The sequence below is a fragment of the Pinus tabuliformis genome, chromosome 5_1 (assembly GCF_031772625.1).
Source record: "Pinus tabuliformis cultivar Carrire ecotype Pingquan chromosome 5_1, CPIR1, whole genome shotgun sequence".
Taxonomy (NCBI): Eukaryota; Viridiplantae; Streptophyta; class Pinopsida; order Pinales; family Pinaceae; genus Pinus; species Pinus tabuliformis.
In genome coordinates, this window is record NC_142305.1 from 450215860 (window position 1) to 450233976 (window position 18117).

General features: G+C 38.6%; 1 protein-coding gene across 2 annotated transcripts in view; it reads right to left on the reverse strand.

Annotated features, from left to right (window-relative positions):
* Positions 1-18117, reverse strand: part of LOC149165431 (uncharacterized) — a 127924-nt gene that overhangs the window by 67345 nt on the left and 42462 nt on the right. For both annotated transcript variants that reach the window (XM_089432304.1, XM_089432305.1), the window contains exon 3: positions 11290-11611. In XM_089432304.1, the coding sequence (XP_089288430.1) occupies positions 11290-11611 (322 nt within the window). The remainder of the gene's footprint in view (positions 1-11289; positions 11612-18117) is intronic.

Sequence of the window (18117 nt, forward strand, 5' to 3'; positions counted from 1 at the left end):
CCTATGCTACATAGTACATCAACAACTATCCTTTCCAACAAGGTGAACCTCACATAGGTTGTGCAGATTTATTGTGTGCCAAGGGCATGTTTCTTAAAAGGTATTTTTTTCTTCTTCGTGGATCCATGCAAAGCTTCATCACGTGTGACTGTGTTTACAATTGGTTTGTGTGTTTCAATCAATTTCTTGTTTTGATATGAATTGAGTTCAAGGAATGGTATTTTGGGGGGCTTGCAAAATCTATTTACTATTGTAAGATTTTTTTTTACTTTTAATTACTAGGTTTTTCTTGAGGGGGGATATTGCAAAGTGAGAGAGATCCCGTGTCTTTGTTCTTGTGGCCCCTCACACATAGTACCCTCACTCAATCTGTGTGCTTCAAACTAAACTTTCTTGCTCAAATTTACCATAGGGTCTCTAAACCATAAGTTCATTCTCGCAACAAAAAAATAACAGATGGTCGGGCAAGATGGAGAATGTGATCTAGAATCATGGCCTATTGTGAAAACACTACAGGTCATTAGAAGAAACTCAAAGTTGATGAGAATAAGAACAAATATTTCAATAAGAAGCTCGAGATTCCATTGATTCATGTGTTGGATGAGTTACGATTCCACATCCATATGTTCTAAAAGATGTTTAAAAAATGCTTGAAAATGCTTTCTCCCAATCCATTGAGACATGGATAATTCATACTGAAATCGATTTGAAGTGTATAAAGCCATAGAATTTTTAACAGAATTGCAGATTATCTAGCTCATTTAGGAAAAATCAATGCAATTAGAGGTGAAGCCCAATTCAAGAACACAGAAATTGGAAACTCCCAACCCCTTATGAGGTACTTCCCACATACTATTCCATGAAAAATATGTTTCCAATTAAATGTGCTAATCTATGTTTTGCCAGGACAAAAACATTTAATAAATTCACCATTATATATATATATATATATAATGTGTGTAAATACCAGTGAAGCACCACCCTTATTAAACCCTTGGGTAAGAACGGGTCAGAAGGGAGGACGGGTAACCCTCATTAAACCCGTGTTCTTTACCCTTACCCAGCAGGTTTTGTACAAGACCCGTTTACCCTTATAAGATCAGCGGGTAGCCTACAAGACTCCCATCAGACCCCTATAAGACCCTTCAGGCAGCAAAATCCCCAAACTGTCCAAAAATTCGTTTTTTTTCTTTTTGGAAATGAGGTGGAGGAAAAGGGTGATTGGAGGGAATCGTGCAACATTGGTATTAACCACTGATGGTTTGAGGAAACAATATTCTCTTGGTTTTGGCTTGTATTGAAGATCTTCGAACGACAATATGATTAGCAAAGTTTCATCTTATGTCTGGCATTCCATCTTCCGTCTCTTATTGATTTATATTCCCAGGATTCATGTTTAATGCTACTGCAATAAGAATTTGAAGCTAAGTGTGGTTTTTGTCACTTGGAAAAAGGCTTTGGAAGAGGTGCATTGTATCTAAGGCTTTTGTTGCTTTTACATAGTGGTTGACAGACCTTATCTATTACATGTCATTTCATTGCAAGATATGTTATTGATTATCAGCCTAAAGTAGGAGCTCGTCTTAATGCTATTTCAAGTTCATTCAAGCACTTCTTTGGAAGGGCCTTTTACTCTTTTATTTCCAACCATATTAAATCTGCAACCATTACTAATTTTCTGCATGTTATAACAACAATTATTTCTCCCAATATTTATCATCCATAACAAGTTCTCTTTATTCCTTCATAGCTCCATATGACCTTTGGGATATTTGGCACTAGTCTTTCCCCATCAATCATCTTTAAAATAAAGCTAATAAACTCGATAAAAAATTATTTTACCAAAGTAACTCTTCACTTCACACATCTTGGTCGTGAGTTATGGCCTTAGTAGTCCCTATGATGGATTAGTTCTTTCAATTTGCAACCCCATTTTGCTTTGGGTTTTTTGGAACAATTAGTCTCCACTTGATTTTTCCTCCTTGTATAAGCCCTCGTACTCCTTGGGGGTATAATCAATCCCATTGTCTAATTTCAAGACTTCGATCCTCTTCCTTATTTGGTGTCAACTAGAGCTTTGAACTCCTAAAACTTGCTAATGACCTCATCCTTGGTCTTTGAGAAGTAGATCCAAATATTTTGAGAGAATTCATCGATAAATGAAACATATTACATGCTTCCTAATATTCATGCTAATAAAATTAGTCTATAGACATCCAAATGCACCAAGTCTAAAATCTCCTTAGACCTATGCTCATTGCATGGGAAAATAGCCTTGGCATGCTTGCCAAGTGTGCACCCTTTCCATACTCCTTGTTGCTAAATGCTGAACTCTAGAATACCTATGACTACCTCATCATCTTGTGCCACAGGCACAACTCATACAAGCCATCTTTGTTATGTGCTAGGGCTCGAATAGGTTCATCCTACGACTTGTATTAATTGCCTTCACTAACCACCTATCACTTGTGCTGCTTCTAGGTTAGATTCCTTTAGCCTGGTGAGGACCTACTAGGTCTTGAACTCTACTGCATGGCTCCTATTCCCCATAACTTAAATTGAAAGCAAGTTCTTCATGAGAGCTGGAACAAACAGAGCATTGTTAAAGTCTAAAAGGTTACTTGATTGGAACTAGAAGGGAATGGTACCGACTCTTGCTACTGAGTACTTGACATCATCACCAAGTTCTACTTGAAGCCTTGAGTTGTGCCCTTTCAGATTGGAAAAATCTATTGAGCTCATGTCATATGCCAATATACCCCATTGTCCACATACCAAGTATCCCTTGGAAATGTGTTGGTAGAAAGGCAAGATGCAATCGAGAAATCATCTGGAATATGGTAGAAAGCTCATTCCTTTGAGTTTCTACAAAGGTTGCCATTTGCTTTTGCTACTACTTCCCTTTACTCTTGTTCTCATTTGGACACTATGATGCACAATGCCCATGCTTATGATAAATGATGCATTTGATCTTGCTCAAGTCCATCTTCCTTGGCCATGAATTTGACTCCTCATTATAGATATGAGATGATGTTATGAATTATTGCATATATTGTGGTTTTTATAGCTTATAAGGATTAGAATCATCATTAGTTTCTTTTTTGTGCTTAAAATTTACCACATTTTAATTTTTTTTGTATTTTGACGAGTCTTATACGAGTCTTATAAGGGTCGTTCCCGAGTCTTATACAAGTAGACGAGTCGATGCCTCGCCGACTCTTATGAGTGTGAGTCGTGCAACATTGGTAAATACTTAGTACACAGACAAATGTATATATGCACAAATATACATACAAAATACATAAACCTATTCCATACATAAATACACACACACAAATGATATAAGCTTATATAACTTTGAATATATAAATATATGGCATATGGCATATTCATGAAGTCATAAAAAAATGTAGAGCATCGAGAAAGGGCAATAAAAATTCCATGAATTCATGTCATCCATTGTCATGAATGAAGACATTCTAGCAAACATCTCCTTATACCCTCAAGGCATGCATGCATTCATTTATCCATCTAAGTTATATCCACATTCGACAAGGTCTTCTTGGGTTCATGAAAGTAGGTAGCTTTCCTCAAAGATTCGTGTCCTACCAATAACATGTCCATGCTTGTGCTGAAGCTTAGAATGCACACCAACAAATGTGACATTGGTTGGGGCAAAGTACAATTCCATGGGAAACTTTGGCAAAATAGATAGCCCACACACAACTAGGAGGCATGCAATTCACATCTTCATCGAGATATGAAGAGGCATTTGTTATGAAGGGCCGATAAGATTTCCGCACTAGTGTAGGAGGTGGGATTACAAAAGACGATATAATGAAGGTGTATATGAAAAATTTTACACTTCTCATTGTACCACTTGGTCATGGGATAGGAGGTGGTGGCATTGGTCGTGTGGGGGTAAAAGCTAAAGGTCACATATTGTACTTAGGAGGAAGACTCAAGGGAATCAAAACTGAAGAGTGAGGAAAGGAGCTCATAAAGGTGGGCAACGTAAGCATCTTCGTCCCTATCATCAAAAATATGGTGTTACAAGGAGGACGTAGAAGGAAAGAGGGTGGGGTGGAGCAAGGTGAGGTGGCGCTACAATCAACACAAAAATAAAATGAGACGATGGCATGGTTAATTATAGGTATCCAAGTGATGGAGTGTTAGCAATATATACTAAAGCAAGTCTTTGTTGGCTAAGACGTAGTCTACCACACTAATGCTCCCAGTGCAAACCACTTTAGGGTCACGAGGGAACCACGTGAATCTATTGCAATCAAGGAAACAAGGGATACCATTCAAGATCCATAGCTCATGGCTTTCCCCTAGATGCAAAAGCAGTTTATCATAGGTTAAGAGGGGTACGATGGCATCCTCCAACAACCTCTACAATCCAATTGATTCTGATGCAATCGCTTGTAACCAAAATGCATCCTCTACCCTACCATAGAGGGGAATACGTTTGGTCTTAATACAAACCTTGAAGTCCCCCAAAAGGATCAATTCACAAGTAAAAGTATTCTATGATGTCCATTAAAGTCATGGTACAACTCCTCATCGAAATATCTGTGAATACCAAAATCTAAGGAGGTGGGTGAAAAGTACCAAACTATAAAATAGAGATCCTAAGGGATGGAGGAAACCCCGATGACCTAAATCCACATAACTAAGACAAACTTATTTGTTGTGACCCCAAAAGCCCCCTAAACCTCATGTCACCTCTCTACAAGATGAAAGACAATGATACCTACAATATTCTAGGATAATCCTAACAAGGCTTGTGTGAATCTTGATTAAAAAGAGGATATCTAAAGGTCTAAGCACATCGTAAATTATGTGAGGAGAAGAACACAAAGTCCCATTGCAATACCAACACCTAATGGTGATCCCCAACACTGCCCACAACCCCCTCATAGCTCATCATTTTAGAAATCCAAATCAAGACCACCCCGGTGGAAGTGAATCACAAATGACAATCAGTCTACAAGGGGAAAGAAATATTGAGGGTGCATATGTTGTTTTGCATAAGAGAGATGAACTCAATGACAATCCAAGCAAGCTCAAAATCACTACATTGATGTGAATTGTGGTGAGAACAATCTTGAGGCACAGTCAAACATAGAACAATTTGAAGACAAGGATTATGAGAGCAAGCAAGCAGTATCTCACATTGAGAGCCAGTTATCTAGCAATTCCATCTGTTATGGAAGCTTAAACTGAAAAACCATAAAAAAATAAATTCTGCACTTTCAACAGTCTAATAAAGATGGAACTTCCACATTTGAGAACTCGATAGGTATGTTTTGCCTGCAATGTTGGATCTTGCCAAAGATAGTCCAATTTTGTGAAGTAAGAGGTAGTAAGTCAAAATGTTGTAGATGTAGGCAAACCAGATAGTGGATCCTGGCAAGGTTCTTTTGGCTGCAAGAGCGAAAAACATAACAATTGGGAAAGGGTAGAAGAGGCTTAAACCAATAATGATGGTTGGCAAACAAGCAGATTTAGAAGAGAGAAATAACATTGGCAAAAGGGCAGTCATTGATACTTCATATGTGCTCGAGGTAAAGAAAACCAAGAAAGATCAGATAGATCACAGATCTAAGAAAGATAAGGGTAGAAAAGCTTTCTCAGTCCTATTTTATTGACAAGTGTAACATCTTATTCTCATACCTCAACAGAAAAAATAGAACCAAGCAAAATTCCAGCCACAGTAGATGAGATTCAAGATTTTTTGTGCAAAGTGGTTGCAATTAAAGGAACTGTATGGTTCCTTAAACCAGGAAGCTGGGGCTATGTTAACTGTTTTCAAAATACATCAATTCCAGTTCATCAACTTTGAAAGCAGGGAGTGCCCTTTTACATGTCCAACAAGAACAGTTTGCTGAAGGAAGGTTCACTGTGCCACTGGAAAGGCAGCCATGCCATGGATTGCTGCAAATAGATGAGGAACTTTCTCCACATGAGCCAACCATCTCAACACTTGGTAATGAAGAATTCTTTTAGCAATTCTGAGATGGCAATAAGAGGATATATTTCCTTAGAAAGATATGGGCCAACCAAACTCGGAGCTGGGCCCAACTTGTGTTAAATAAATCTGGGGGCCAGCTTGTGTTAGTAATATTTGAGACACTAGCATGTGCCAATCTGAATAGAAAATATATATATAACCATACTGAGTGCATTTTTAAAAAGAATAGGTATATTGCATCTTGCTTCTCTGAACCAGCGATGGAAGTCATACTTTTAGGGGCTATTTGGAGGACTGCAAACAGCAAATAGTTCATCAGTTATATACAGAACAGCAGCCTAAAAGAAATTTAACTAGCCTTTAAAACAACCAGCAGAAGGTTGAGGGTTCTGCTCTATGCATGATGTATTGCCCTGCATTCTGCCATTTAAAAGGCCCAATGATATCTCCAGGAGTGGACCTTGCAGCTCTAATACTTCTGGGAATTTGCTGCCTACCAAATCTTAACACTTGCTTCCTTTTAATGCCTGAAAGAGATTTTCTGCTGCCTGTTTTAAAGACTAGTTAAATTTGTTTAATGCTGTTGCTCTGTATATCACTGATAGGTTATTGTTATTTTCAGCTTTCCTAATAGCCACTAAAAGTACTCCCTCTATCATTGATTGGCCCTCAGATCTTATTAACCCAAGTTGGCCCCAGATCTGAGTTTGGTCAGCCCCCGCAGAAATTGGTTGGCCCATATCTTTCTTAAAAAAACTTCTTACATCCATCTTAGAATCACTACAAAATGCTTCATTAAAAAGTGTTCTGATGTCAGTTCACATGGAGAATGTTCCTCATCTGATCACAGCCATCCATCACATGGCTGTCTTTCCAGTTGCACAGTTAATCTTGTTGAAGCTTGTGGTAGCTTCAGAAGGTCTTCTGCTTAGGCTTGGTGTTTGAGCAGGTGGAAGATGATTTATTGCCTCTTTAAGTGCTTTCCTAGTGGAGTCAATGATTTATGTCTTCTTTCCTAAGTCTAACTTCGAAAAACAATAATTAAAAACAATTAATTATTGTGGACTATTAAGTCATTTTCTAAGAACAAATAATTTAATTGTTTAAATGACTTAGAAATAATCTCAAACATTGATCTCCAAGATCTTCTAGAAGAGAGGTTCGGGTTAGCGATTTAGGCTTAATGAAGATTATAAAAGAAACCTAGCGAAGAGGTGAAGGCACACAAGAACTCAAGACAGCGAGTCACAAGAGAGAGATTTTCTCTAGTGCGTGTGGCTCAGTGGACTGAAGCACAGTGGAGGAGAAGTACGGGAGAATTTGAGGGCAAATCCAAGAGGCCGGGTTGTGGAGATCGTAGGGCCAAGTTGTTGAAGTGAGGCACAGTTGTTGGGGAGGCCGAATTGCCAATGACGAGTTGCTGGTCACAGAGGCCGATTTTCTGGCGATCAGTGGAGTCAATTTTCTTCATGTGAAATTACTTCTGAGGCCGATTTCCAGGAGGTTGAATTCCTTGGACCGAATTCATCTTTTCAGGGCCGTGTTACAGGTTCTAGTTATTGTCTTTTTTCCTTCTATCTCTGTGCATCAAAAACCCAAGAACATTCTTATACAAGTACCAACAATTTTATTTTTGTGTTTTTACAAAGTATTACAAGTACGTCAAGGATTATGAAGACCGACCATAGCTACATTCTTCAACACTCACTCTTAGCTAGGGAGGTATTCATAATGTCTAACAAGATGTCAACAAGTTAAAGGTTTTCTAAGGAAACATCAAGACTAGATTAGCATCATTATCAAATCAGAATCAACATTACCAGCATCATCAAACAACCAGTATCTCACAACCATGGTACTCATATACAAAGTCTACCAAAGATAGATCAATCAAACAAGCTCTATCTAGAAAGTGATCTGAGCATCATGCTGGGAGGCTACAACTCAACCTCTAGGATCATTTTCCTAATTCTGGTCAATTTACTTGACACGGGCAACATCCCTAATTCTGGTCACAATACATAACACAGGAAATTATTTATCCACAGGACCATTCTTTCCAATTCTGGTCAATGTGCTTGACACAGGGATAACATCCCTAATTCTGGTCACAGCACAAGACACTGGAAGAATCTCTGTCCATGAAACCATTCTCCCTAATTCTGGTCAAATTGACATAGGGATAGCATTCCTAATTCTAGTCAAATTGACACAAGAAGAATATCATGATGTAGTCAAATCAATGCTCCCTCTCAAAGAGGCATTCTCCACAAGTCCCAGTTTATTTAGAAAATAAACAAATTTCCCTCTGGAGAGAAGCTTGGTCAGCATGTCAGCTACCTACTCATCAGTGGAGATATCGAAGCTCCACTTTTCCCCTTTGCACCAAGTCATGAATATAGTGATACTCGATACCAATATGCTTTGTCCTACCATGGAAGACAAGATTCTTTGAAAGCTTCATACAATTTTTATTGTCACAAAATATCACAGTAGAATCTAGCACCTGATCAAATATTCTGGTAAGCAATTTTCAAAGCCAAACCGCTTCACAACAAACAGCACAGCCAGCCATATATTCAGCCTCAACAAAACTATGTGCCAGGCATAATTGCTTCCTGCTTATCCAAGAAACCATTGTAGAGCCCAAACATAATCATCCACCAGACATACTCTTCCCATCTTCAACGATTCCAGCCTAATCAGAATCAGAGTATCCTAGCAACCGAGTCTCACCAATTGCAGTGTACCTCAGACAATAATCAACAGTACCACAAAGATATTTAAGTATGTGCTCTGCAACAATCCAATGATCATGCTTTGGCTCCATCTAAAACTGACTCAATGTATTCACTACAAAGCAAATATCCGAGCGAGTATTAACTAGGTACATCAAAGAACCAATCAGTTGTCAGTACATGGATGGATCAATAAGATGAGAATCAAAATCTCTTGAACTTCCTTATGTTAGTTATCATGGGAATTACCATAGGTTTGCACTCCATCATCCAAAACTTCTACAGGATCTTGATGACATGCTTCCCTTGTCCAAGAAAGATTTCACCAGGTTCCTACCAAACTTATAGACCCAAAAAACAATGCATCAATCCAAGACCCTATATATCAAATTCAGCAACCAGCTCCCTCTTACTCTTAGGAATGAGATGCTCCACACCTGTAAGAAGTAAGTCATCTACATATAGTAATAAGATCACAGTTTTATTCTTCACAACTTTGATATAAAGCTTCGAATCAGCTTCACTCTTGACAAAACCAAGCCTTGTCAAATAAGCATCAATGCGAGAATACCATGCTATCGGTGCTTGGTTCAAGCCATACAAGGACTTCTTCAACCTGCATACGTGAGACTCTTTCCCATGAACCTCAAACACTTGAGGTTGTTCTATGTACACCTCTTCCTCAATTACACCATTGACGAAAGCAGTCTCCATGTCCATTTGAAGTATATTCCATCACATAGATGTTGTAATAGAAAGAAGAGATCTAACTCTTGTATGCTTGGCAGTCAGAGAAAAGGTCTCATCATAATCTTCTTCCTCTTTCTAGGAGAATCCTCTAGCCACAAATATCGCCTTATATTTGTCAATACTTCCATCTGCTATATGTTTAATCTTATAAATCCATTTTGATGTAAAAATAGATTTTCCTTCGAGTCGTGGCACGATTTCCCAGACATCATTCTTCATAATTGATTGATATTCTTCTGTCATAGCATCTCTCCAAACATGCTGACAAGATGCTTCTTCATAGGTCGAACGTTCGAAATTAATAAGCTTTGTCATAAATGTTGCATACCTAGAATATCTTTTAGGCTTCTTGCTTTCTATAAATGTGCCTCGAGGAGCAACATGTCCTTTTGCATCTTGGAATGTAGTCCTTAACCAAACTGGTCTCTTTCAGGAACAAAGATAGGATCCATAGGTTCAGTCAGTTCTTCAGGTTCTTCCAAGGGATCAGCAGGTGATTCAATAGTACGATCCAAGCTTCCTTCTTGATGGGCCTTAGGTTCATCTTTATTGGTATCCATGAGAGCTTCCTTGGTCTTCTTGAAGGCAACACTTTCATCAAAGGTAACATCTCAAGCTTGATTTTTCGTTGTCCTTGACGTAGATTCTATAGGCTTTTGACGATTCACCATATCCAACCAAGATTCCTTTCTTACCTAAAGGATCCAGCTTCTTCCTCTTCTCCTTAGGTATGTGAATATATACAAGACAACCAAAGATCCTTAAGTGATCCACACTTGCTTTTGTCCAATAAATGCTTCTTCAGTGGTCAAGTTGTTCAGCACTCGATGAGGACTTCTATTTTCAATGTATACAGCAGTCATGATGGCTTCTCCCCGTAGGAACATGGGAAGATCTTGATCATGTAGCATTGCTCTCGCAGACTCTTCAATAGATCTATTCTTCCTTTCAGCTACTCCATTTTTTTGTGGAATATAGAGAACTATCAGCTCCCTCTTAATCCTAGCTTCCTTACAGAATGCAACCAGCTCCTTGGATGTGAATTCTCCTCCATTGCCAGATCTCAAGTTCTTGATCTTCTTTCCAGACTGATTCTCGACTTGGGATTTAAATTCCTGAAACTTGTCAAACACTCATCTTTTGTCTTCAAGAGGTAGATCCATGTTTTGCAAGAGTAATCGTCAATTAAAGATACATAGTACAAGGCACCTCCAAGAGATTTTGCAGACATAGAACCACAAACATCAGAATGAATCAGATCTAAAATTTCTTTAGCCCTACTATCACTGTTAGGGAATGATTTCTTGACATTTTTCCCAAGGGCACATCCTTTGCAAGTTCCTTCATAATAAATTTGAAGCTTGGGCATGCCTGTCATTGACCTCATTGTCATTGACACAACCCATGGTCAGTGTTGTAGCAAGGTTAGAATTCTTATGTTAAATTTTTCTCCGCCTCAGAAGATTTATACACACAGACAAACATCCCACAGATCATATCAACACTTTGCCCATCGATGTCCATTACCTTAGTTTGTCCTATGTGCAAGGGAAGTGATTTCATTGCAGGTAAAATTTTCAACATCAAAAAGACACCAGACTGATGAACAGGACAGATTGGCTAAACCACATCAATTTCATATACATCCCAGCCGAATGTGTTAAGAGTAAAGATTAGACCTGGAAAATCTTAGCTTGTGAATGTGCAATTTAATAATGCATTTACTCTCACCAACAACTGAGATATATAAAACTTAGAAGAAGATACAGAAAGTGACAAGAAACATACTTCAAATGAAGCTTCAGAGGAACAGAAGATACTAACCTCATAGGAAGGTCCAAGATCTTGTTTGTCATGGAAAAGAGAGGCGTAATAAGCTGGATCATAAATAGAACCTCCTAATACATTATCCTCAATTGAAATTTGTCTAGCATGAGCAGGACTTGGTGGATTTGAAAAACCAGGCCTGTTCTCAAAGTCGGCAGGTTGATAAACAGAAGAAATATCTGAAGATACTCCCAACCTATATATCTGGAACCATATGAATGAGGATATCAATCGAACAGAAAACCCAATAGCTTGCATCCAAAATACAACCTTTAGTGAAAATACTGAAAACTTTCCAAATTGAAGGGGCTCGATGTTCCTGCAAAAAATATAACAGTCAGAACCTTGGACCTCGAGAGATTGAGCTTACTGATATTTCACATATGTTGTAACTTAGATAAATGCAATCCATCAAACAAAGCTGTGGTTGGTATATGGTCTGCCCTATAAAAATTTGAATTTAAATATATATATAAACAAACAAAACAAAAAAACATAAAAAAAGATGAATGTGGAAAATTAGATATGGCAATCATATCAAAAGCAAATATCATAGCAGTAAATATTTCGCTCATGTCATAGGTAATGTCTCCCTCGTCAAAACTATAAAGAATTTGAATTTTAATACAAAGAAGTACTTGATATTTAATACAAACACAAGAAAACACTTTAACATTTCAAAGTCAAATCCAGCAATGCAAAAACAGGTTTTCCATTTATCAAAATAACACATTTCAAAGTCAACTCCAGCAAAGCAAAAACGGCTTTTCCATTTATCCAAATTTGATGTCCACACATAATTTTCATTGAAAAAAAAAGATGAATGTGGAAAATAGATACTGTATCATATCAAAAGCAAATGTCATAGCAGTAAACACTACGCTTATGTGATAGGTAATGAATTTATTTTGATTATGGACAACTTGTCAAGGTCGGCCAGCCATCGAATTAGCCTCCTCCAGCCTTCAACGTTGCATAAATACAAGGTGCCTCCTCATTTTGGCATCTCATCTCATTCATCTTTCTCTCTCTCATCTTGATTGGGAACAGATTTCTGGGCCTATCTCTCCTTACACGTGCGAAAGGAAGACTGTCTTTTCTAGCTGCTATTTTGACCAGATTTGGCCGAAATTTCAGGAGGCCGAAATTTTAGGAGGCCGACACTTCAGGGGAACCAAATTTCAGGAGGCTGACTTTGACCAGCATTGACCCTGTTTGACTTTGGTTTTGTGAGGGAGACTTCTATTTGGGCAGGCCACTGTTCTGGGCACAAAAACCGAGGCAGTTTGACCCCTGTGTTGACCAGCATTGACTGCCCTAATTCAGGTTGTTGCGTTGACTTTTGTTGACCAGATTTGACTGGTTATTTTCGGACTGTTTTGGGCTGCATTATCTTGCTGTTGGAGGCCAAGTTGACCAAGGTTGACCGAGCTGTTTTGGAGGTCAATTTCAGCCCTGTTGACCAGCATTGACTTTTTGGTTAGGGCTTTCTATTTCTGTTGTTTTGACTGATCAGTTTGGGCAAGTGAATATTGTAAATTGTACTCTCTCTCTCTGCTGAACTTTTGAAGAATTATAAGAAGAATTGATCAAGGGTTTCCCCACATTGGGGTTTGTCCCTGGCTGGTGCCATATCTTGTGTCCTCTTGTGTTGGCTTGTCTTCTACTGTTATTGTTTATGTTCTATCTGCATTTTACTATCATGTTGATGTGATTGCTATACTGGATATGATATTGGGCTAATAAAGAAAATTGAAGTAAAATTGCTCGCATAGAACATACCCTTGTTATCCTAAAATTAACATGGTATCAGAGCTAAGGTGAAGACAAAGCCCAAGCAAGAGTGAAGAGCGATCACTAAGAGGAGCAATCATTGATCGAGAACAAGTATCAATGGCCTCCACACCCTACTTCAAGTCTGATGATAAGCTTCATGATAAGTCTGATTATCATGCATGGAAGATGTCTCTTGATTTCACCTTAGAAGAGCAATATGTCATGGATAATGTGCATGGAAAGATTCTAGAACCTCCTTCAAATGCACCGGCTGCTACTAAGACAAAGTACAAGAAGGGTGAAGTCAAAGCCAAGAAGATCATCAAGGATTCTATTCATAGGCACTTAGTTGCTTACATCTCCGATTTGAATACATCAAAGGAGATATATGACAAGTTGGTTGGCATGCTCAAATCTAGCAATGCAAATCAAATTATTTTCCTCAAGAACAAGCTGAAGGATATAAAGAAGGGAAGAGGTGAAGATATTCAATCCTACATCATGAGGATTACCGAGATCAAAAATGATCTTCTTTCGATTGGTGAAGCTATTGCTGACAGGGAGTTCACTCTCATTTCCCTTGGAGGTCTTCCTCCCGAATGGCATGTGTTCAACACTACTATTCTCAATAACGACAGAATTCCAAGTTTTGAAGAATTGTTGTCTAGATTTTCTCAAGAAGAAACAAGAATGATGGAATTGGAAATGCCTTTGAATAGGAATAATCCTACCGCATTCTCTACTCATGCCATGAGGAAGAACAATGCAAGTTCAATGAAGCAAAGTCAAGGAAGACCGGGATTAAAAATGGAAGGAAGGGAAGACGCTTCGTTTGAAACAAGTTTGGTCACTATGCCAAGGAGTGTCCAAATAGAAGGGACACATCTCATGATGATGATCACAATCATTCCAGGGGCAACAACAACAATCAAAGGAATGGCGGGTTCAACAACAAAGGGAAAAGGAATCCTTCCGCTACTCAACTTGGAAATGATAGAGTTTCTAAAAGAACAACTCCACGTCTAATGAGTCTAATGTTGTAAATTCTAAGCAAAAGGAATTTTATCTTATATCTACCCTCTCTACTACCTCTCCTCCAAATACTTTGGGAAATTGGTTGATTGATAGTGGTGCCTCAAGGCACTTCATCAAGTACACGGAAGCTCTTTCAAATCTAATAGAGAAGGAAACAAATTTGGAAATTATCCTTGGAGACAATGCCAACTATCCCGTGAAGGGAGTTGGGAATGTTACCCTTCAATTGAATCAAGGTAACATCGTTCATCTTCAAGTACTATATGTACCTGATCTAAAGAAGAATCTAGTGTCTATCTCAGCGATGGAAGACAAAAGATTCAAGGTGGCATTCATCGATAGAAAGGTACGTGTGTGGCAAAAAAAATTCAAAGAAGCATTTACTCTTGGAATCAGGGTTGATAGTTTATATCAAGTTGGAGGAAGTCCACTGGGAGCCATGTCTTGCGAAACATCTCTTCAATCCAAACTATGGCACCGGAGGTTTTCTCATCTTCACTATATGGCTCTACCCGATGCAAGGAAGATCATTACAAGTATGCCCGAATTCAAAATAGAGCATGAAGGTGTATGCCAGGGATGTGCCGAGGGAAAACATACAAGGGGACCATTCCCCTTAAGTGATAGCAAGACCACAGACATTTTGCAATTGGTTCATTCTGATCTATCTGGTATGTTGCCTGTGACATCATTAGGAGGATATTTATATTATGTTATCTTCGTGGATGACTTCTCTCGCAAAACTTGAATATATTTCTTGAAGACGAAGGACAAAATATTCTCATGGTTATGTGCCTTCAAAGCCTTGGTGGAACATCAAATAGGGAAGAAGATCAAGATATTGAGTAATAATATTGCATATACTCCTGAGCAAAATGGTGTTGTTGGAAGGAAGAATCGTTCCATTATAGAAGCCACTTGTGCCATGCTTCATGATCAAGGTCTTCCAAAGTTCCTATGGGGAGAAGCTGCCAACACTGTTGTGTACATTCAAAATCGATGCCCTCATCAAGCATTGGCCTCCAAAACTCCCGAAGAAGTTTTCACCAAAAAGAAACTTGATGTTTCTCATTTTAGAACTTTTGGTAGTCCCGTGTACTTTCATGTGCCGAAAGAAAAGAGAAGTAAATTGGAGGCATTTGGGAAGAAAGGAACTTTTGTGGGCTACAATGAAACTTTTAAGGCATATAGAATCTATGTGCCTGGTCAAAGAGAAGTAGAGTTGAGTCATGATGTCACCTTCGATGAGGATGTTGCCCTAAGGAAGATTAGCAACCTTCCTATTCCAAGGAAGGACAAAGAAGTTGATGCAAGAAATCAGGGAGATTTGCAAGATGAGCTGATGCCCGATGTTGAAGAACCAATGGATCCCATTGATCCTCCTCCTCATGAACCCTCCTCCTCCAAAAGGAGATCCTCCTCGCTGAGGGAAACTCTCGAAGACGCAAAGAGACATGTTGCATCGAGGGAATAGGTACCAAGGGTACTTAAATACTATGAGCACCATTATTCAGTCTGAACCTTGCTCATTCGAAGAAGTTGTGAAGCAATAAGTATGGATGGATGCTATGAACGAACAGTACGAGTCAGTTATGAAGAATAATGTTTGGGATGTGGTCCCTAGACCCAAGACAAATATGTTGTCACCTCTAAATAGCTCTACAAGATCAAACATGGTGTTGATGGAAGTGCTGAGAAATTCAAGCCCAGATTCTTTGCTCGAGGCTTCTCTCAAAAGGAAGGTGTAGATTATGATGAAATATTTGCACCCGTTGCTTGCTACACCACCATTCCTTCGATTATAGCCCTTGTTGCCTTGCAAAGATGGAATCTACACCAAATGGATGTCAAGACTGCCTTCTTGCATGGTTCACTTAAAAAGGAAGTCTATGCGGAACAACTTGAGGGGTTTAAAGTTCAAGATCGTCAGACACATGTATGCAAGTTGAAGAAAGCCCTCTATGGGTTGAAGCAAGCACCCCAGGCTTGGTATGAGAGGATCGATAGCTATTTGATGATTGATGAAGTTGGGATTTACAAAGTGAAGTTGATCTAAACCTTTACTTTAAGGTTGAGAATGATAGACCTCTCATCTTGGTACTCTATGTGGACTATCTCTTTCTGACAGGTGCAAACCCTCTTATTCATCAATGTAAGAGAGAGTTGGCTACCGAATTTGATATGAAGGACCTTGGACTAATGCATTACTTCCTAGGGTTGGAGCTTTGGCAAAAGCCAAGTGAGATTTTCCTTTCTCAAGGAAAATATGTTGTGAAGCTACTTGAAAGATTTGGGATGGCGGACTGCAAGTCTGTGACTACTCCGATGGAACTTGCCTTCAAGAACTTATGCGGAAATGTTGTCGGGCCCAATTTGGGAAATCCTTCTGAGCTATGTCACAGGGTTCACTGAACTTGAAGGTTCAGATTCGAAATTCAGCGAACCTGGAAAAAAAAAAATAATAATAATAATATATATATATATATATATTTATCGAAAGACAAAAACTAAAAATAAAAATAAATAAATAAATAAATAATAATAATAATAATAAATAAATAAATAAAAATAAAATAATAATAAATAAAAATAAAAAAATAAAAATAAAAAATAAAAATAAAAATAAAATAAAAATTGAAATTCATTCAGGTTCACCGAACCTGAAATTCGACCCTGAAGTCGAACCTGAACGAACATTTTCGAACCTGAACGAACTTGAACGAACCTGAAACGAATTTAAACGAATTTTTTAAGGTTCGATTTAGGGTTCCATTCAACCTATTGAGTTGATTGCGATGTGCAGACGTGCAGTCATGCAGTGTGAGCCTGAGGCTTGAGCAGTGAGCGTTGAGGAATTGTGAGTCGTAGGCTGTGCAGTCACGTTGCTCACGCGTGACGCAGTGTCGTGATTTGCTGCACCCTCACGCAGTCGCACCTCCGTTCGATTTGCTGCACCGGCACGCTTCGAGTTCGAGCTTCGGCGTCGGCGTTGAAACTTGACTGCAGTCACCAGTGTGCACGCAGCACCCGTCAGCCTTTAAGAGTATGGAAACAAGGGGCAAGAAGCAGTAGTTGACAAGTTCAATCCCCCAAACGATGTTGCATTCACATAAATCCATAAAGCAACATTGAAAATACTTAAACCAATGCTTCCTAATAGCGGGACATGGACGTGGTCAATGTCTCCTGTGAACTTTCTCCATCAAAATTAAGAATAACAATCATGCATGTAATCATCAGGAAACACTCCATGGATTGAAATCGGATTGTCAAATTCTCTGTGCTTATCGTATTTGAGGTTGCCTCTAGGATTTGGAAAATGTTCCATTACTGCTGAACATACAAGTATTGGAATTTAATTTCATGGTTTAATTTGTGCCATGTGGAGAATGCACTTTCTAATAACAAATTGTAAGCCTGGATATATATTGTACATGCAGTGACACCCATCTAAAAGTCAGAAAAATGCAAATTTCTTATTCAATTACCTGAACCTCCCGAGTAGAGTTCCCAGATTTCCTATAAATCAATCTAAACAGGAGCAGCTTGAATATAATGTAGATAGTTTCCAATCAAAGAGATAGACAAGTGAAAACCTCATCACCATGGACGAATATCAGCAGTGATAGTTTAATAGGGGTAATGAAGAACATCATCAGGAAATCAACAGTTTGAACTTTGCCTACAATAGGGGAGGCCCTAGGGGGAAGAAACTGGCAAGAACCAAATACACAGCACATATCACATTGGCATCAGCAAATTGAAGCAATGCAAAAAAAATTGAATGCAGTGCAATTCCTTAAAATACAAGACTAATATGAGGCTAAGCACCCATGGGAATCAGATAGTCTCCTTGACAAACTGACAAATTCAAATAATGACAGCGACAATTTAGTTAATGGGCTTCTTTGGTTCCCTCGTTAACCATTAGGACTCGAGCATGATTACAGTCCAGAGATTTGACTACTGAAGTCATCTAATCAATTGAAATCAATCTTAGGCATAACTTACAGG